The sequence below is a fragment of the Canis lupus genome, chromosome 20, assembly GCF_011100685.1.
Source record: "Canis lupus familiaris isolate Mischka breed German Shepherd chromosome 20, alternate assembly UU_Cfam_GSD_1.0, whole genome shotgun sequence".
NCBI classification, from domain to species: Eukaryota; Metazoa; Chordata; class Mammalia; order Carnivora; family Canidae; genus Canis; species Canis lupus.
This window is the reverse complement of record NC_049241.1, coordinates 52,779,515-52,799,488: the sequence shown is the minus strand read 5'-3', so window position 1 is coordinate 52,799,488 and position 19,974 is coordinate 52,779,515. Positions and strand designations below refer to the sequence as shown.

General features: G+C 61.8%; 1 protein-coding gene and 1 long non-coding RNA gene across 9 annotated transcripts; one reads left to right on the top strand and one right to left on the bottom strand.

The window, feature by feature from the left end:
* Positions 1-448: 448 nt before the first annotated feature.
* CAMSAP3 (calmodulin regulated spectrin associated protein family member 3) lies at positions 449-15,388 on the bottom strand. 8 transcript variants are annotated; one of them, XM_038567438.1, is made up of 19 exons: positions 15,214-15,388; positions 9,674-9,927; positions 8,891-9,013; positions 8,716-8,811; positions 8,504-8,536; positions 7,541-7,588; positions 7,152-7,290; positions 6,411-6,550; positions 6,233-6,326; positions 6,087-6,159; positions 5,865-5,938; positions 5,533-5,602; positions 3,981-5,436; positions 2,648-2,787; positions 2,258-2,565; positions 1,688-1,787; positions 1,287-1,399; positions 1,093-1,211; positions 449-1,003 (listed from the first exon to the last, which is right to left on the bottom strand). In XM_038567438.1, the coding sequence occupies exons 1-19, from the start codon at positions 15,359-15,361 to the stop codon at positions 698-700; spliced, it is 3,834 nt and encodes a 1,277-aa protein (XP_038423366.1). In that variant the 5' UTR covers positions 15,362-15,388; the 3' UTR covers positions 449-697. The 8 variants fall into 8 exon arrangements, with proteins under 8 accessions (XP_038423366.1, XP_038423367.1, XP_038423369.1 ...); XM_038567439.1 differs by having other exon boundaries at positions 6,105-6,159; XM_038567441.1 differs by lacking the exon at positions 7,541-7,588.
* LOC119864757 lies at positions 9,826-13,704 on the top strand. The gene is made up of 2 exons (XR_005375155.1): positions 9,826-10,418; positions 11,845-13,704. It is a non-coding gene; the product is annotated as an uncharacterized LOC119864757 (long non-coding RNA).
* Positions 15,389-19,974: the final 4,586 nt, after the last annotated feature.

The following is a 19,974-nucleotide window of genomic DNA, read 5'->3' as shown; positions in this document are numbered from 1 at the left end:
GGAGAGAAGCGTGAGACCAAAGAGGCCATTAGGTATGAGGTGGGGTGGGGGAAGCTGGTTCTGTGCCAGAGCTCAGGGCGGAGCTCCTCGATCTGAGCCGTCCACGGCCATGCCAAGGATGGGCCCAGACCCTTGGATGTAGAGCTCGTAGGAGGGAAACATGGGAATCCTCTAGTGGTGGTAACCAAGCCTAGAAACGGAGGCAGGCAGTGGAAGGAGAGAAGGTCGAGCTTAGCACTTGGCCACAGTAAAATACCACGAGGCCAGTAACATCCACACTTGGGAGGAAAGTGGAGTGAGGGGCGGGTGGTGAGGCCACAGAGGGAGGTCAGAAAGAGGCGGCCAAGGAGCCTTGGCAGGCACCGCATCAGGGCCACTGAGAAAGGAAAACCCGGGTAGAGATGTCACAGGGCGCCCCAGCCAGCCTTGGGGAGATGCCACACGCAAGCTCTTTCTAAATTATTTTATTCAAGAAGGTGGGGAGGACAGACAGGAGACTGAGCTGAGCCCTGAGTCCCTGAACCTCCCAGCTCAGCCCCCACAGCAGGACAGGACAGAAGTTAGGGGGTAGGGACTCCAGCCCTACCCAGACAAAGTTGGGGACAGACGAGACCCAGGAATACCAACTGATTGTCCTCCAGGCTGTCCTCCGGGAGGGCGACGGCTGGGGCCCGCCCTGTGTACCTCTGGGATGAGGCTACTTGGGGGTGCTGCTGCCCTTCTTGGGAGTAGTGGGCTTCTTGCTCTGCCAGAGGTGGCCCTGGATGGTGAAGGCGTCTACACTCATGGACATGGTCTTGGCAGGGATCTGGGTAAAGCGCTTGCGATCTGAGTTGTACTTGTAGATGCCCTCAACCATGGCGGGCGTGACCGTACGCGGGCCGTAGCCTGCCAGCCGCGTCAGCTCCTCTGTCTCCCCGGACAGCGTATACAGGGCTCGGAACTGGCAGCTCGAGTCGCGGAAGAGGATCAGGAAGTGGTTGGCCTTGCTCTTCTCAATTTCCTGGTTGGGTGGTGGAAGCGGTTGGCCAGCCGGCAGGGACCCCCTGCCCCGCCCACCCGCTGGCCCCCCAGCCCCAGGCGCAGGCTCACCTCAAGGATGCGGTTCTTCTGCGGTTCGTTCACCTTGCCCGCCAAGCAGCAGTGAGACAGGGCGTTGTGGATGATGAACTTGTTGGACTTGGCGCTGGGCTCCTTGTACAGCCGCGGACCTAGAGGGCAGGGCGGTCAGCGGGGCCCACGGGGCACAGGCCAGCCCGGGGCTCGCCAGCTCCGGCTCCGCTTACCTGTGTACTCAGGCACCGACGCCGGGGACGAGGCGTTGCTGCCGTTCTCCCAGTCGCGCTCACGGCTGCCAGGCAGGCGGCTGGGGGACATGAGGCCGGATGGGGACGGAGCCCTGTGGGGGGACAGGAGAGGACAGGGAGGCGGTCACTGGCAGGGGAAGCCTCCCTGGAGGCAGAGGGACCAGGGAGAGATGGGCCCAGGACCCTGCAGTGGGAGACGTGCACGTCCGTGTATATACTCTGGCCGTAAGATACCTGGTCCCGCTCAGGCACACAGGCGTGTTCCTGAGGCCTGGCCACAGCCCCCCTTGCACACATGCACTGGACTGTGCCCTCTCCTCCGCTTCAGTGGAAGACACACACGGACCGAGAGGGCACCCACCTGCCTGCGCCAAACTCACCGAGACGTGGGCCTCTTCACGCCAAGGTTATGGGGGGCCTCGTTGGCCACAGTCGATAGTGACAGGGTGGACTGAGAGTAGACTTTGCTGAGCCGGGAGCCTGGGAGAAGAGGGCACGGGGTCATCCCTACCCTCCACTGGGCTGGGGGGGTGGGTAGGGGTATGCTCACCCGCAGGCTGTGGAGGGAATGTGGGGTCAGCCCCGCACGAGACCCTTACCCTGTACACTCCAATTGAGATGGATCTCCCCCGACCCGCGGGGGAGAGGGCTGTGCCCAGCCGGCTGTGAGGAAGCCCCTCCCCCCACCCCCACCCCAGGAGGCTCTCGTTCCTGAACAGCCCTTAGAGGGCCTCACATTCCTTAAGCCCTAGAGAGGACTCTGGGCCGGTTCTGTCCAGCACGCCTTACCCCGCCGTAGCCCCCATATCCTTTTGGAAGTCCACCAGGCATGGGCCATCCCCCCAAGGCCCCCATCACCCCCATGTCCTCATGGGGGGTCTCAATAAGCCCTGGACAAGGGGTGTGGGGCAGGCACCATCCCTGATGCCCCAGCCCTACAGGGTCCTTACCCAGCAGGCCACGGGCAGGGCTTCGTGCCAGGGCCGAGTCATCACAGCAACCAGAGCGTGGCCGGGGGGCCCTCCGCCCGCCCCGGCCCGGCCCCCCGGTCCCCGCAGCCCGCGGCCGCAGCACTTTGTCAAGGTCATCCATCAGCTTCAGCTGGGCCCTGCGTTCATACTCAAGCCGAGTGAAGTCCCCCCGCCTGGGGCCCACCTCTTCCTCCACTGGGGCCCTGGCAGCAGGGGCTGGGGTTGCTGAGGGGGCCACGGGAGCTGGGGGGGCCGGGGGGCCTGAGGTCACCTCCTCCTGGGCCAGCCTGCAGGTCAAGAGTTAATCAAGCAGTCAGGTGGGTCACAGGTTCACTGGTGGCAGGGGTCCCAGGCAGCACCCAGCCTCACCGAGCGGCCTCTTCCCTCCGCTGCTCCTTCTCGGCCTCCTGCCACTGTTTCCGCCGCCGTGCCTCCTCTGCCCGCCGCTGCTGCCGCTCCAGCAGGCTGGCCCGCTTTTGGGCCATCTCGTCCTCGGGCTTGTCTTCATCCTGGGGACAGGCACCGAGTCCAGCGGCTGTCCCTCCCCCTAGTACTTCTGTCGACCCCGCCTGCCACCCACCCCTCCTTTCACTTTTGTAACTGGTCCGAAGGCGCTTAGTCGGTTCCTGCTTTGTGCACAGCCCTATGCTGGGTGCCTGGGCAGACTGGGTGCTGTTCACACCAAGCGCTGAATTAACCCAGTGAGGAAGGCCACCTAACCGAGCAGAAGTAGCTGCCTGCTGCAGCACGGGGAGGGACGTGTCCTCACCCGGGGGCACTAAGCGAGGCTTCTCGGAAGAGGCGGCAGGCAGCCCGGGGGGGAATGACTCGGGCTTCACTGGGGAGGGTTGGGAGGGGAAGAGGATATTCCAGGCTGAGGGGACAGCAAGTGCAAGAGCCCTGAGGCTAGAACAAGCCTTGCGGGCCTGGAACAGCAGGGGCCAGGGTGGCTGGGGTGTGGAGCTGGGAAGGGGATAGGGCAGGTGGGAGAGGTGAGCAGAGCCCAGAGCCAGGAGGGGGACTTTGTTCCACAATCTGGAACAAGGGGGACTACAGAAAGGTTTAAGTGTGTGTGTGTGTGTGTGTGTGTGTGTGTGTGTGTGTGTTTGTGTGAGAGAGAGAGAGAGATGTCTGGCTCCTCAGTTGAAAATGGCCAGGCAGGGGATCCCTGGGGGGCTCAGCAATTTAGCGCCACCTTTGGCCCAGGGCGCGATCCTAGAGTCCCAGGATCGAGTCCTGCGTCCAGCTCCTGGCATGGAGCCTGCTTCTCCCTCTGCCTGTCTCTGCCTCTTTCTCTATCATGAATAAATAAACTCTTAAAAAGAGAAAAGAAAAGAAAGAAAACGGCCAGGCATGGAGGGGTGGGGTGGATAGTAGAGGCCAGTCAGGACATGACTGCCAGCGTCCAGGCGACACCACTGGCCCGGGCTGGGGGTGCTATGCGGTGTAGGATGGGGAACTGGCAGGGCCGCGGTGGAGGTTGTATGAAGGAGAGAACATGAGGGAGGAGGTGCCACGGCAGACCCCGGCCCTGTCTGTCCACCCACTCCTGCCCCATCTGTCACCCACCTGTGTACCTCTGCCCACCACCCACCCATCAGTTGATCCATCTGCCCACCCCCACCCAGCTATCACCCTCCTGATTATCCACCAGCGACCCCGCTCCCCCAGGCCCTTCCCCACCCACTCCGGGGCCTCTCACCTTGTAGAAGAAGCCCAGCCCGGCCCGGGGCTCTCCCTCTGAAGATGCCTCTTCCTCTAAGGAGTCCTCAGCACCGGGGGGGCTCCCGTCTCCCTCGTCCTCGGCTGTGGGCTCTTCCAGGCTGCCCAGGGGGATCTCGATGAGGCCGGGCCGGGCCACAGGCTCCTCCGGAGGTGACCCCTCCGCCAGGAGGATAGAGGAGCGCGTCTGCACGGGCACCTGGCTGGGCGAGAACTTGCGCAGGTGGGGGAGGCTGTCTACATCGTGGGGAGGCGTGAGCACTCTGGTCAGGGGCGCCAGCCGCAGCTCCGCCGGCCGTGCGTGTTTCGGGCTTCGGGGCGTCGGGCTGGGGCCGGGCCCGGGGCTGCGCCGGGCAGCTGGGGCTCGCCGAGCGGGGCTGGGAGAGGCGGCTTTGGGACCCGCAGTGGGACCAGGGATGACCCAGGCAGCGGGCGGCGGGGCGGGCCCGGGGGCTTCGGGCGGGGCCAGGAGCCGCTGCTGCTGGTCCGTGAGCCTCTGCATGTCCCGCTGCAGGGAGCTCAGTGCAGCGCTGAGCTTGCTGACCGCCCGGTTATAGTCCCCCAGCCCCTCGGGGGGCACCGGGCCCAGTTCGGGTGAGAAAGTCACTGCCTTGGGCCGTGGGGACGGCTCACCCTGGCCCTCACCCGCCGGCCGCTCCCCACCGGGGACCAGGCCCGGCTCGGCCTCTGCCTCCCCTCCGGCCTCCCGTGGCTGCACCTGCAGGAAAGCGCTCTTGCCCAGTCGCTGGCGGTGCTTGGCGAAGATGGCCTCGATCCGTCGCTTCTGAGCCTCGATGGCCCGCCGTTTCTCCTCCAGCCGGGCTCCCAGCTCGCTCATCTCTGAGCTCAGGGCCTCCGGTGCTGTGGGGGTGGCCGCCGGGGACCCTGCCTCGGCCTCAGCCTTCACCAGCTGCTTCTTGCGTTCTGCAAAGCTGGTCATCTTCACTTCGGAATTGCCGGCCGCAGGGGACGAGGCTGCTGCCTTCGGGGAGCCCTCGGATAGGGCCAACGGTTTCGACACCTCCCCGGCCGGGCAGGGAGATGGTTTCAAGGGGCCCTCGGGGTGGGGCACGTAGGTGGGTACTTTGGTGGGCCCATCGGGCAGTGGCTTCGAGGCGCCCTCGAGTGGGTAGGAGGAAGCCAGCGGCAGTTTGGAGGAGCCCTCAGGGGAGTGGAGGTAGAAGCTGCCGTCGGCAGCCCCATCTGGGAGCAGCCGGGGCTCGGCACTGTGGATGATCTGCAGGGCCTCCTCGATGGTAGGCAGGTCGCCAGGCTCCGGGGGTGGCTGGACGGGGGTCCGGGCTGGCACAGGGCGCGGGGGGCCCAAGCTGTCTGAGCTGACGGAGCGGAGCAGGACGGGGTCTCCCATGACGACATCCACATCGCTGTCCAGGCCAAAGGGGGTGCTGAACGACACTGCCTGGGAGAGCGGACGGCTGGGCGGCAGGAGGGAGGGGTCAGCCCCTGGGACGAGCCCCAGCCCCACCCCTGCCCAGCCTGCTCCACCGGCCAGGCCCTGGACATGCACTCACCTGAGCTGACGGTTCCAGGCCTTGCCGAGGGCCTCCATGTGGGACATGGACGGGGAGGACTTCAGGGACCCTGGGGAGGGTTGGCAAGTGGTCACTCAGTGGCCACTATGGAGTCACTGGGGTCCCTGGGTGGGGTCTGTCAGAGGTGTCACTGATGGGGCATTATGTGGACAGATAGCTGGGGGTCACTGTGGGGGTCAACAAGTGTCACCGTGGGGCCGTTGAGGTGCCAGAGGGAGACCCAGCGGAGGGATCAGGAGGAGACATGATGTCTGCTGAGGCCGTGTCTGGGTAGGGGTCTCTCCAGAGACAAGCCGTACCCCTGCCCTCACCTGTGGATCCACGGAGTGGGGACTGGGGGCCGCCGGGTGACAGGAGTGGGTGGCGGAAGTTGAAGACAGGAGAACTGCCAAGAGACGCGCGTCAGCAGAGGGACCCCCCCAGCCCCGCCGCCCGCACCTGCTCACCTCTCCCAGGAGTGAGAACAGAGCCTCCCCTAGCCCGGCCGCAGAGCCCAGCGGGAGGAAGGGCCCATCACGGCCACCGAGACTCACCCAACAGGGAAACTGTACCTGCAGCCACTGCTGTTCTGAGCGGGAGAGGCCTCCGAGGCCCGGGGGGAGGCCGCTGCAGCAGAGAGAGCACGTGAGCAAGGGCCCGGCCTCCCTACCCCGCCCCGCACCCAGGGGCCAGGCCTCACCATGACCGTCAGGCAGGTCCTTGGCCTGTACAAAATCAGGTTTCAGCACCTCAAAGCACATGAACATCTCGGCGAGCAGCACCACCAGGTTGATCTGGAGGCAGAAGGCAGGGTCAGCCGCTGGGACCCGTGGCTCGGGACGCCGGCCTCAGCCCACGAGGCCTCAGGACGGCCTTACCTTGAGGGGCGGTGGGACATAAAGCAGATCCTCCAGGGACAGGGGGCAGCCGCGAGGAAGGCGGGAGGCACAAAAATCCTGCACCAGCTGGAGGTTGTACAGGCTGTCCGCCACAGACATGGGGTCCTTGAGGCACACCTCTGTGGGGACAAGAGACCTGGGTCCCCAGCTCTATGGGAAGGAGGACGGGGCCCCGGGGAAGCGAGGGCCTCCTACAGGCCGAGCCTCACGCTAGGTGCCCTCCACAACACCGGTACTAGGACAAGCTGCTCCTTCAGGCCTTTGCATCTGTTCCCAACTACCTGGAGAATTAGTCCCCCCAGGAACTCAAATCTGAAAGCTCTTCCCGACCACCCAGCCCCCACCGGAGCATTTAACATCCAGAATGTTCTTCTGGATTCACTTAGTGTCTTTCCCTCCCAACTAGGATGTGAGCTGCCTGAGGTCAGGAGCAGTCTATACTGTTCTCACTGGACCTCCAGCACCTAAAACAGGATCTGGAGTTCTATAAACTTGCAGCAGGAATGAATTATACGAAGTACAGAGAAGTTTAGACACTTGTGCAAGGTCACACAGCTACTTGCGGGGGGGGGGGGGGGGGGGGGCGGGGCAGGGGGAGAAATGTTCACACCCTGGCCTTCTAGTTCTGGAAAATGCACTCACAATTCCTGCACCACTCTGGGGCAGATGCCTGGGTGCCAAGCTCCCAAGGACAAGTGTGGCCCACCCGCACCCACTCACCCTCGAGTCGCAAGAGCTGGGGACAATAGCAGTGGATTGTGGCAGCCAGCGCGGCCCCACTTGCCAGATCCTGGAGGGTGGTCACGGTTGGAAAGCAGGGGGCGCGTCGGGCCACAGCTCGGTCCTTGCGGTATCGGATCTGTGGGCAGGAGCCAAGTTAGGTCAGAGGTCAGGCTGGCCCCGGGTGAGCAGTCATGCAGGCTGGGTGGGGGGGCCTGGGGTATCCGCCATGAGGGGGCGTGAAGCTGGGGGACCCAGAGCCAGAGTGGGGCCAGCCTGGAGCGGGGGAAGGGCAGCAGCAAGAGGCAAAGGAAGTGTCTGCGAGCAGCCAGGCCAGCAGCGAGGGCTGGGGCAGGACTCCTGGGACCCCGGGGCGGGGGATACATTACCATGGGGGGTTTGCTCCCCGACTCCTTCAAACAGAAGGCAATTGCGTGCTGGGGGGAGAGGAGCGGCCGTCAGCGGGGCGGGAGGCGTGCTGACTTGCTGGGCCCCCAAGCACACCTCCAGGGGAGGGGGAGATAGCCCTGACCCTGTCGTGAGCCCTGGCCATCCAGCTCTGACTGCGCTCTGGCCGGCTTTGGGGACCCCAGCTCCTCCCAGCCTGGAGGGACCCCACAGAGCAGCCTCCCATGCAGAGGATCTCCCCGCCCCACACCCCACAAAAGACCCAGGCCCCAGCTCGGGGAGGGGATGCAGAGGAAGCAGGTAGGCAGAAGGAGAGGAGCCCCCAACCCAGGCCCAAGAGTGGAAAGAAGGAGGCCCCAGAGTGAGCAAAGGCGGGGACCCTCTCCAGCCCAAGGCCTCCCCCTTGTAGGGGTCACTTTCTCCTCGTGCTTCGGGGATGGACAGCCTCTCCCACCACTGTCACCACCACAGCTGGGATTTGTCCTTAGGGAAACTGGGGTCTTAGGAAGGTACTTCCACCTTCTGGGTTGGAGGATCTTCCTCTTGGCTAAAGGGGTCTTCTCCACGTGCCCTGCCCACTGGGGTAAGGATCCACGCATCCGATGGGTTAGAGCCCTCCCTTCAGGAGTGTTAGCAGCTCAGCTTCCAGCTCAGCCGAGATGGACGAGCCGGGGAGCTCTGCCCTCCTGATAACTCACTGCCAGAAAGGTAACTGGGGGGTGAGGGGGGGTCTGCCCTGTGAGTTAATAGCAGATTCAGCTCTTCCCTCGGACTACAGAGGGGTTCTCTCTGTCCCCCAGGGCGGGGGTCCCTCGTCTTCTGCTCACAGCTGGGAAGAAGTAGGAGAGGGAGCGGACAGGCAGGCAGAACGGACACACAGAGAGACAAAGCGACAAAGCGACGAGCAAGGCAGGCAGACGGGGCGGAGACACAGCCCCACTTACAGGAACCAGCTTCCAGTACCAGCGTGTGGGGCACTGATGCCAGAGAGGCAGAGGGGGGAGCAGCAGGAGAGGCGGGGGGAGAGGGCAGAGAGAAAGAGTCACCTCCAGCCCCCCCAGTGCAGGAATGGCCTCCTCCACGGCACCCCTTCCCTGCCCACCCAGCCCTCCAACTGTCCTCGTGCCCGGTCATCCGGCCATCGCCCTAGCCTCACCGAGGGCTGTGCTGGGGCCACCCCATCTGCAGGGGCCACGGGAGAGGCTCTCTGGGCAGCTTCCTGCTCAGTCTTCTCCTGCAGCCGCCGGATGGTCTGGGGAGCAGGGTGGGGTCAGTGCGCAGGTCACCAGGTGGTCCTGGCCCCCAGCCGGTGCCAGCCTAACCCCACCTACCGTGTCCACCCAGAAAAGGAGCTTGTGCTCCAAGCTGGCCAGGGCCAAAGGACCGGGCAGTGTCTTTGTCCACTCGAAGGCGAAGGCAACCATGAGGGCGTCAATGACAGCCAGGTGGGCTCCCTGTGGGGGTAAGGGCTGAAGGGTGAGGCCAGGGCGAGGGACGGGGGCTCCCCTCACCTCTGAGGGAGGAGAGGAAGAACCTCAAGGTATGGGGGCTCGGGGCGCCTGAAGTAGGAGGGGCTTGGGATGGGCCACGGTTAGTGGGTGGGGCTTCAGGGAAGGAGCCAGGATAAGGTGCTGGAAGAACCACTTCTGGCGGGCCATTAGAGCATGTCAAGGGCCCAGGATAGTGCCAGGGGAGAAGCCAGGCCGGGTGGGCGGAGCCTTCGGGGGGAGCCAGACCTGGTGGGCGGGACCTCTGGGAGGAGCCAGGTCGGGTGGGCGGGGCCTCTGGGGAGGAGCCGGGCCTGGAGGGGAGACACTGGGGAGGAGATGGGCCTGTGGGTGGGACCTCTGGGAGGAGCCAGGTCGGGTGGGCGGGGCCTCTGGGGAGGAGCCAGGCCTGGAGGGGAGACACTGGGGAGGAGATGGGCCTGTGGGTGGGACCTCTGGGGAGGAGCCAGGCCTGTGGGCGGGGCCTCTGGGGGAGGAGCCAGGCCTGTGGGTGGAGCCTCTGGGGAGGAGCCAGGCCCGTGGGCGGGGCCTCTGGGGAGGAGCCAGGCCTGGCGGGCGGGGCGGGGCGGGGCGGGGCGGGGCGGGGCGGGGCGGGGCGGGGCCTACCATGAGGATAGGCTGGTGCCTCAGGTCCGCCTCCTGCACAGGGCGCTCGGGCAGCGCGGGCACTGTGCCCCTCCTCGCCAGAAGGGCCAGCAGCGCAGAGGGGCTGGGGGGGGGCTCGAGCTGCGGCAGCGCCTGGCGCCAGGCCCGGCAGTAGAGCTCGGCCGAGAGCAGCAGCCGCGTCACGGGGGGCTTCACGTGCTCCTGCGCGTACTGGTCGGTGTAGAAGGGCTCCCACAGCTCCGAGGGCACATGCTCTGTGGGGCGAGGGGGTGATGGCGGGTCAGGGCCCACGCACCCGTGGGGAGGTCGGCGCCGGGACGGAGGCTAGGGGGCCTGGGCGGAGGCCCGCAGGTGTGCAGGAGTTCGCCAGAGGAAGAGGCTGGGGTGGAGGGGCCTGCACCAGCCGAGGCCAAGAGGTGGGAGAGCACAGCGCCTCGGGGGGAGGGCGGCTCCGGGACGGGAGAGGAGTCAGCGTGGGGCCACCTGCGCAGCGGCTTGCCGGGAGGTGGGCGGCCTTGCAGACCCTCGGACGGTAACAATGACTTGATCACATGATCTCCCCTGGCGCCCCACAAGCCTGGGAAGCAGCAGCCAGGGCACAACCAGGAACTCCAGAAACAGGCACAGAAAAGGAAAGTAACCTGCCTAAGGCCACACAGCTGGGCCACGCCGACACTGGGATTCAAAGCCAGGCCTTTAGCAGACTCTACGCCCTCTCTCAGCTTGGAGGCTGGGGTGGGGTGGGGTGAGCTGTGGGGTGGAAGGCTGGCTGGCAGGGGACGGAAGGGGGAGGTAGCAAGGCTGCAGACATTCTGGGGGGAGAGGGGGTGACTGGTCTCCACCTGGTGACTGAAGGGTGGAGGCAGTGGAGGGGGAGCGAGAGGGAGGCGTCCGGGCCCCATCAGGTGTGACTGGAAAGAGGGCTAAGGTGGGGGTACAGGAGGGGCAGCAGGTGAGGCGGCACAGGCTGACTGTGAGGGCCTGGGCCTTAGGAGAGAGGTGAGAGCACCTTGCAGAGGCGGCCACGGAACCCCTGAAAACACTGAAGGAGACAGGCAGGGCAGGAGGAGGTCCGAGGAAGCCCCATGCAGAGGGAAGGGTGGGGGGGAGCCCCCAAGCAGGATCCAAGGGTGGGGAGGAGAAAGACCAGAATAAGCCACTAGGAAGATTCTCTGGGGAGGTCTGGGAGGAGGTGATTGAGGCCAGCACCGGAAGCCTGCCCTCGTGGGGGTCTTCCAGGGAGGCCCCGACTCTTAATTCCAATCCGAACAGTTTTGTCTTTTGGGGTTCTGTGTGTCTGAAAGAACGGGAGGCAGGATTCTGCTGCTTAAAAATGTTTGCGCCTGACCTACCAGACCCTCCCCAGGTGCCTGTCGTCACAGCCCTGCTCCCCAGAGACGCCCCGCCCTTACCTACAAGGACCCAGGCATCTTCCCCTTCAGTCCCTCCCTGCCCCGGCCTCCGCCTCCTAAAATCACACTTGACCTTCCCTCTTCATGCTCCACTCCTGTGGAGAGTTGTACCCACTCTTGCCCCCTCAGGGCAGCTCCTTGAAAGAAGAGAATTCTCCAGGCTTCCTTCCTTCCACCTGATCCCCATCCCAACCTCCCTGATCCGGGCTCCTGCCCTCCCAGCTCCCAGCCACCCCAAGGCCAGCAGCGGCCCTCCAACGCACAGTTGTGGGCCGTATCTTGCCTGGGCGCTCTGCCCAGCACCTCCTTATTCCGGAAACCTTCCTCCCCCGGCATCTCCCAGCTTTTTCTCTGTCCCACCACTCAAGCCAGGCCTCCTCCCCACGTGCCCGGTCAATGCCAGGCTGCTGACAGCTCGGTCAGAGCAGCCCTGTAAGTGGATATGTACTCCCCACCCCATGATGGCTCCCATGGCCATCTGAGCACTGCCACCTGCTGCAGCCCAGGCCTTGTGTCCCACTGCCCTCTGGGCATCTCCCGTGATGCTCAGTACCTTGCTCCAAACCTGTTCCTTCCCTCTGTGAGAGAAATTGCAGGGAGAAATCACCATCTCTCCTCCTGTCCACCTCCCCCAACACCTAAAGTCCTTGGGTTTCAACCTCCTGGCATCTCCCCAACGCAAGCCCTGCTCCCTACCTCCCCAGCCCCAGCTCATTTCCTGCACCCACAGGCAAAATTAAACAAATTTCTTTCCTGCAGGACATGTCAGGACCTTCAAGATGAAAAAAACGTGAGCCAGGCCTACCAATAGCTAATGCTCATCAAGCACTTCCTCTCTACCTGTGTGTGTGCCTACACCTGGCACTACTGGCATTGCAGCTGGATACTTCTTTGTGTTCAGCGGGGAGTGGGGTAGGCTGTCCAGGGCGTTGTAAGATGAGCAGCAGAGTCGCTGGTCTCTACTCACTATATGCCAGGAGCACCCTCCTCTAAGTAGTGACAATGAAAAATGTCTCCAGACACTATCAAAGGTCTAAGAGGCAAACCACCCCACCCCACCCCACCCCCGCTTGAGAGCCACCGCTCTCTACTAAAAATGTTTATTAGGCATCTAGCATAGTGTAGTGCCGTCTGACAGAAATACAGCTTGGCCCACATACGTCGTTTTATTAAACTTTGTAGTAGCCCCATTAGAAAAGTAGAAACGAGGAACCCTAGTAACATATTTAACCCAATACATATCTAATACTATCATTTCAACATGTAATTAATATAAAAGCCTTATGGATGAGATATTTCACTTTTTTTTTTTTTCTTATATCAAGTCTTCAGATATCAGGCCACGGTGTAGTTCACTTACATTTACAACACATCACAACAAAGATGAGCCACATGTGGATGTGGCCACCACCCTGGACCACCCAGCTCTACAACACAGCTAGCATGTACTTATACCACGGCCGCCTTGCATGCATTTGCTCGAGTAACCCTTAGGACGCTTGCTCTTAGCCCCACGGTCCCAATGAGAAAACCAAGGCCCAGAGAGCTGAGATAACTTGCCCAGGATCACACAGCTAATAAACGGCCCAGCTGACATGAACCCAGTCTCCCCAGAGGTCACACTGATGCTCTGGCATGAGGGACTTTGGTGCGGTGTTTCCCAAACTTGCATAGAGATGGCACCCTTTGTTATCTCTGAGTTAGAGTCCCGGAGCCCACCTGCCTGCATTCCCACAGCCTCCTCACGCCTGTGCCTCCGGGCCACCAGAACTGCCTTCCCTTTGGGCAACTGCATATCTGATCTCATTTTGTCAAGTCCTCAAACATGTTCCATGGCTCCCCAGCGCCCTCAGATTCCCCCCTCCACACACACACACACACACACACACACACACAGAGCTTGAGAGGCCCTCCTCTGTCCCACCAGCCTCTCTCATCTCCCACCTCCCTCAGCCACCACCCCACCACGGGGACCTGCACAGTCTTCTCTGAGAACTCCCCGCTGGCCCAAACCCCCAGGCCTTTCTGCATGCCGGTCTCCTCCCTCTGGCGAACTCCTAAAAGCATCCCTCAAGGTTCAAACCCTCCCTCCTTTGGGGAGACTTCCTTTCTCCTTCCCTCCCAGGCAGAGCTCAGGGATTTCCTCCTCCTGCCCCTAACAGACTCCTCTACAACACAGACCTTATCACCCTAAGCAGCAATGATCCGGTTTCATGTCCCATCCCCCTCTCTCCCAACTCCACCCCCATCCTCTCTGTCCTGAGCACCCAGCACCAGCCTGGCACCCAACCCGCATGGGTAAAAAGTCCCAGAGTTCATGAATCAAGTAGATCTCTGTTCCCTACTTCCTTCTCTGGGCCTGGTGTCCCACCTTCCTCAGCCCCTCCCTCTGTCTAGGGAAGGAGGGTCGGAGGAGGACTGCACCTGACCCTCAGGGAGGATCTTGGACAGTGCAGGGAGCTGGCTCAGTGAGAACAGAACTGGGTGAGTCAGGGCATCCCAAGAGATCTCACTTTCCTTTCTGTGAAATGGGACAGTAATTTCTGCTCCACGGTAATCTTAATATTCTTAATAAAAACGCCACTACTGGGGCACCTGGGTGGCTTAGTTGGTTAAGTATCTGCCTTCAGCTCAGGTCATAATTCTGGGGCCCTGGGACCAAGCCCCACATTGGGCTCCCTGCTCAATGGGGAGTCTGCTTCTCTCTCTCCCTCTGCCCCTCCCTGATGCTCATCCTTTCTCTCTCTCTCATTCTATCTCAAATAAATAAATTAATTAAATATATATTTTAAATACCGCTACTGATCACGGCAGCAGTGACAGCGAGCAGCCGTTTAGAATGCACTGTCTGCCAGACACAAGGGGAAGAAATCTGAGGTCTGCCTCCAGCAACTCTGTGAAGAGGGTACTGGGATCCCAATCACCCAAGCCCTGCCCTGGCACTTAGTGGGTGCCCCACAGTCATTTGCAAAATGGGTGAGTTCCCCCTCTGTAAAAGAGAGTGGGGGGGACAGAAGCTTTATAGAGAACTGGGATAATTCGTCCATAACCTGGTGGAGCTGGGACTCAAACCCAGTTCTGATTCCCAAAGTCAAGCCTTCTAGGGCCACGTAACCCAGGCCGTGAGAGGCTGGGGCAGACCTGGGTCTCTCCCTGCCAGCCTCCTTTCTTCCTCAAGCAGATCCTCGGGGGAAAGGCAGGCCTCAGAGTGGGCCCTGCACGGGAGGGTGCTGGGAGAAAGACACAGGCTTGGGCGGACCCAGGAGATGGGCAGCTGTCCCCGAGCCCCACACCCAGAACAGGTTGATCTGGGAAGGCCACTGAAGGGGGGATGGGCTGTGCCCAGCTGGTGCCAAGACCAGTGGACAGGCCGGGGGGAGAGCAAGGCGTCCCCCCAGGACTCCCGGGAAGGCCCGGACCTTAATTAACCCTGGCTGCCCGGTAACAGGCCTGGCTCCCAGCTCTGGCCTGAGTGGCCGGTCGGCCCTAGGGCCCTGGTTTGGCGCACTCGGGCCCTGGAGCCCCGGGGACCCACCCGCAGCGTTGCCCCTGGGGGGGCCTGACTTCCTCCCCCATGTGGGCCTCGGCCGAGTGGAGGCTCTGCCCCAGCGGGAGAAGGCCCTCCACCTGGGCCCCCACCCCCGCCGATCTCGGACACGCCAATTCCCTTCTCCTAGGCAAAATGGGGGTAATAAGTCACAGCTGCCAGCCGCTGCCCGGGCCCTGGAGGCGGAAGACGGGGCTCCCGGAGCTGCCCCCGCCGCCCGCAGCGCAGGGAAGGCTGCCGCGGGGCGTGGGTCCCGGCGGCGGCGCGGGGGGCACGGTCCTCGCGGGGGCGTGATGGGAGTGTGCAGGGGGGCACGGCGCGCAGGCCCGCCCGGAGACCCCGCCCCGCTCACCTGGGCTCCCGGACGCCGGGGTCCCCGCGCCGATCGGGGCCGCCGGCCCCACCCCCACCGCGCTCCCGCAGCCGGGCGGGCAAAGTCCGCCGCCCCGGCCGAGCAGGAAGCCCGGAGGCCCGGCGCGGCGGGGCCGGAGCCCGGGGCCCCCCGGCGGCCGGCGCTATTGTTCCCACGGCCCCGGCCTCCGCCGCCCCGCCCCCCGCACCTGCCGCCCCCGGCCCCGTACCTGCGCCCCCGAACGCGGCCCGCAGCACCCACGCCAGGCTGGCCGCCGCCTTGGCCCGCGAGAAATCGTACTGGTCCAGCGACTTGATCTCGGGCACCAGGAAGGTCCTCCGCAGCGGCCCGGGCCCGGGGGGCGCCGCCTCCACCATGGCGGCGCCGGGGCTGCGGGCGCCCGCTCCGCGCTCGCTCGGGCTGGGCTGCGCCGCGCTCGCACCCGGACCGGGCCCGCCGCCGCCGCCGCCGCCGCCGCCGCCGCCGAGCCAGGTGCGGCCGCTCGCGCTCGCGACGCAGCGTCGGCCCCGCCCCGGGGCGGAGCCCAGGTGCGCCCCGCCCCCGGCCCAGACCCCGACCCGGTCCCCCGGGCCCCGCCTGGCCCCGGCGCGGGGTGGGGCGGCCCGGGCTGCGGTGGCGGCGCGCGGCTGCGGAGGGGCGCGGGGGCGCGCGTGCGCCGGGGCCGGCAGGGACCCTCTGTTTGCGGGGGGGGGGGGGGGGGGCGGTGCTGGCCCAAGTGTGTCCCCTCACGTGTGCGCGTGAGCATCCATGCGGGCCTGTCCTCCGCGGCCGAGAGGCAGCGGGTGCGTGGGGGCGCCTGTGTCCGATTGCGTCTCGGGCGCGTACAAGAGTGTGTGTGTGCTCACCAGCGTGCGCGTCTCTGAATGTCTTCGAATGGCGAACGAGTGTATTCCAGGGTGTCTGCGTGTGTGTGTGTGTGTGTGTGTGTCCACGTCGTTCATGTGTGTTGTGTCTACAAGAATCTGGATTGTGTGGGTGTCTGTGTCCAGAGGATATAGGAGTGGTGCGTGTGCGTGTGTAGTTGGGGTTTGCCAGTGGATTTGCAAGACCATGAGATTTGAGTGTTTGTGAGCATCGAGAGGTTCTTGTGTTTTGTGTGAGGGTGTGATCAGTGCCAGTGAAGGAGCCTAGGAAAGAAATTGAGGGCACGTGTGTCCATGCGGGAGTGTGACTGCCTGTATCTATGAATGTGGCTGAATGGGGAGAAATGAGGACACTTGCAAACGTCTGAGCCCCCTTTGTGGGTATTTGTTTAATATTTGGTTGTGTGTTCCGTTGTGGTTTTGTGTCGGAAGATCTGCCATGCGCCTCTGACCCGTGTGTAATCGTGAATACACAAGTGTTTGGGTCTGTGTTGTCTTTGCGGGCCCGTATGTCTAAGTGTGTGTAGTCGGGTGTGACTGCATGTGTATAACAAGCACACATATGTGTTTGGGTTTGTATGTTATCTCTTGACGTGTACAACTTTTTGAGCGTGTGTATGTGAAGCTGCTCTGCACATCTGCGTGAATTTGGGGATATTTGCATGGATCGGTGTGTGAGCATGAGGGTGATAAGGGGCACGTGTGTATCTGTTTCCTGAATGTAAATTGAGTATCTGAACTTACCTCTATCTGTGAATGCATTTGTGGGTGTGCCTGATGGTGAATCTATGACTGTGTGTGGGTACGCATGTGTAAGTAGTTGTGTTTTGAATGGCTCTATGGGTGTGTAAAGGTATTTGTGTGCACCTACGTGCATTTGTGTGTCACGTCTAAGTGAGACCAAATGGGTGAATTCCACGTGAGGGGATGTGAGTTTCTGCCTTTAGAACTACAGAGGGAGTTTCATTCAAAGCACACACCCCGCACACGCACGGAACAATCCGTGTTTTCTCGACTGTAAAAAATTCTGTGAGATGGGGCGTCTGGGTGGCTCAGACTTGAGTGTCGGCCTTTGGCGCAGGGTCCTGAGATCGAGTCCAGCATCAGGCCCCCTGCAGGGAGCCTGCTTCTCCCTCGGCCTATGTCTGCCTCTCTCTGTGTCTCTAATGAATAAATAAATAAAATCTTTAAAAAAGTTCTATGATATGAGAAAGCACTACAGCAAGTCAGTTCCCCGAGACAGCCCCCCTCCCAGATGGTGATCCCTGAGCCCACACCTCATAGAAATTCCTGGGTCCCCTTAATATACGTTGCGTGTTCGAGGCGTGGGTCTCATGGTCCCGAGCGTGTGACTGGAGAGGGGGTGGGTGTGCCTGAGGGAGGGGAGCTGGGGCGTCGGCCCTCCTGTCTGGATGTGCCCATGCAGGAGGTGGGTGTGGGCGCACAAAGGGGCCTGTGTGTCTGTGTTTGAACACACACATTGACGTGTGCGAAGCACGTGCCTCAGCTCCTGTCCCAATCCCCCCGAAAGACCTGAACGCGTCCTTTCCCCGACACTGGGCCTTGGTTTCTCCATCTGTGGCACTGTTGGGGGGTCTGGGGCTCCTGGCCTGGGGAGGCACCCTGGCAAGGAAGGGCATGCTGTCATGGGCTGCCACTCCTGTGAGCGTGGCGTGTCCTGCCAGTTCACACGCGTGTTTGCTTTTCTGGGAAGGTTCTCATGACCTCTGTGGACCCCAAGGACAAACACGAGCTGGCCCACACTCCTGGGGGATGCTCTGTAAACACACAAGCAGAGGCTTCCGGCCCCCCGGAGGGGACCCGCAGGCCCCCACCTGTCCTGGGCTGGAGGGCCTGGGGGCGTCCACTGGTGTCTGCAGGAGCTGGGCACAGTGCCCTTGGCCCAGGTGCCAGGGGCCTCCTCAGGCCCAGCCCCCACACTGGGCCAACTGGAACTCCTGGCTGGGCCAGACCGCCCCACCCACACACAGCCGGCTGGAACCGAGGTCCCACCTGCCCCGGAGGGCCTGTTCCCGGGGCCCAGGCAGCTCCAGACACACTGGCTCCCCTGTATGCAGGAGGTGGCCCCCTCCCTGCAGCCCCCCTCCGGCCCTCCCCTAGTCCTGGGCTGCCGCCTCCTCCCTCACCTGGGGCTTCCTTTGGTTCTCACACTTCCTAGCTCATCAGACAGGCTCTGGTTTATTAAGCCGGGGGTGGGGATGACTTGGAGAGTTCATAGGTCGAGATTCAGGACTAGGTTTTGGGGAGGTGTAGGAAGACCCCCACAGTCATCTGCAAAATTCTGCACGTGTGTGCCCTTTGGGGGTCATACCAACAGGTAACCACTTTTGAGAGTCTTTTAATGGCCAGCACAGTCTCATTTCATCCTCACCATGTCCCGAGTATCATGAGCGTATCACCCATTTTACAGACAGAAATGCTGAGGCTCAGAGCCCCAAAGTGACACGGCAAGGAGAATGGAAGGAGGCTTTGAGCCAAGGCCCCTGGATCCACCCACTGACCCACTATGCTGCCCTTCCATGCTGAGGCTACCTACTGTCTCTAACCATTCATGACCCTCGAATGGGGTTGGATGAGGCCAGTAGTCGGTCTGAGATCAGAGGATGGTTGGGATTCCCTCTCTGTACCTCTAACCCACACTGAGCTATAGTATGGGGATTCAAGTGTGGCCACTGGTTTTCTTTTCTTTTTTTTTTTTTTTTTTCTTTTCATTTTAAGCATGTATTTATTTGAGAGAGAGAGAGAAGGAGAGGGAGAAGCAGATTCCCCGCTGAGCAGGGAGCCCAGTGCGGGGCTCGATCCCCGGACCCCGGGATCATGACCTGGGCCAAAGGCAGACGCTTAACCGACTGAGCCACCCAGGTACCCCTGGCCACTGTTTTTGTTCTCCCCACCCACACAGTGTCTCACGGTGGCCTCTCTGAAGTTTGGCCTCGGTAGAAGGAAATTATTATCAGATCCCCACCACATCCAGGGATCTCAGGACACTTTTCTGAAAAACAAAATTAAAAAAAAACAACAAACAGGGCACTTGGATAGCTCAGTGGTTCAGCTTCTGCCTTTGGCTCAGGTCATGATCCCGGGGCCCTGGGATCGAGTCCCCCATCAAGCTCCCTGCAGGGAGCCAGCTTCTCTCTCTACCTATGTCTCTGCCTCTCTGTGTGTCTTTCATGAATAAATAAATAAAATCTTAAAAAAAAAATATTGTGCATGCCAAGGCCTATCCCCATCCTCATGACACTTGCCTTTATTTTTTTAAGATTTTTTTTAATTAATCCCCACACCCAACATGGGACTTGAACTCTCAAGCTCAAGCTCAAGAGTCGCACGCTCCACCAACTGAGCCCGCCAGGCGCCCTGATGCCTACGTTTAGAAGGAGATGTTAACACGTCAAGCAGATTATTTCAGCAGGGAACAAAATATTGGGAAGATAAGAAAACAAAGCAAGAGCGCCACTAGAGACAGCTGGGGTGGGGGCTGCTTCAGCTGGGAGGAGGAGGCTTCTCTGAGGCTGGGAGATAGGCAGAGATAGGAAGGATGAAAAGGAAGAGTTGAAGGAAAAGCATTACAGGCAGAGAGACCTGCAAGGGTCCCAGGGCAGGTGCAAGCCCCACGTGCTCAGGGGTTGGTCACTGCAGCCGAGAGTGCAGAGGAAGCTGCTAGATGGTCTTGAGGTGCTTCTCAGATTCTCTCCAGTGAAGAACCACTTTTCCCAAAAAAATCCATAAAATGCAATAAAAATTAATTTCTAAGGAGTGCCTGGGTGGCTCAGTCAGTTAAGTGTCTGCCTTCAGCTCAGATCATGATCTCGGGGTCCTGGGATCGAGCCCCATGTTGTTCAGTGGGGAGTCAGTTTCTCCCTCTGTCCTCTGCACCTGCCCCCCCCCACCTTATACTCTCTCTCTCTCTCTCTCTCTCTGTCTCAAATAAATAAATATAATCTTTAAAAAATTAATTTCTAGGAGGGATGCCTGGGTGGTTCAGTGGGTGAGCATCTGCCTTGGGCTCAGGTTGTGATCCCTGGGTCCTGGGATTGAGTCCCCATTGGGCTCCCCTCAAGAAGCCTGCTTCTCCCTCTGCCTAT

Bases quoted from the DNA above. Each gene is read 5' to 3' on its own strand.
- CAMSAP3 (XM_038567438.1), bottom strand. From the start codon at position 15,361: ATGGTGGAGGCGGCGCCCCCCGGGCCCGGGCCGCTGCGGAGGACCTTC. The intron at 8,812-8,890 runs GTAGGTGGGGTT...CCTGCTCCCCAG, and splicing joins TCCTTTTCTGGGTGGACACG to ACCATCCGGCGGCTGCAGGA. The intron at 6,327-6,410 runs GTAAGGCCGTCC...TTCTGCCTCCAG, and splicing joins ATGTCCCACCGCCCCTCAAG to ATCAACCTGGTGGTGCTGCT.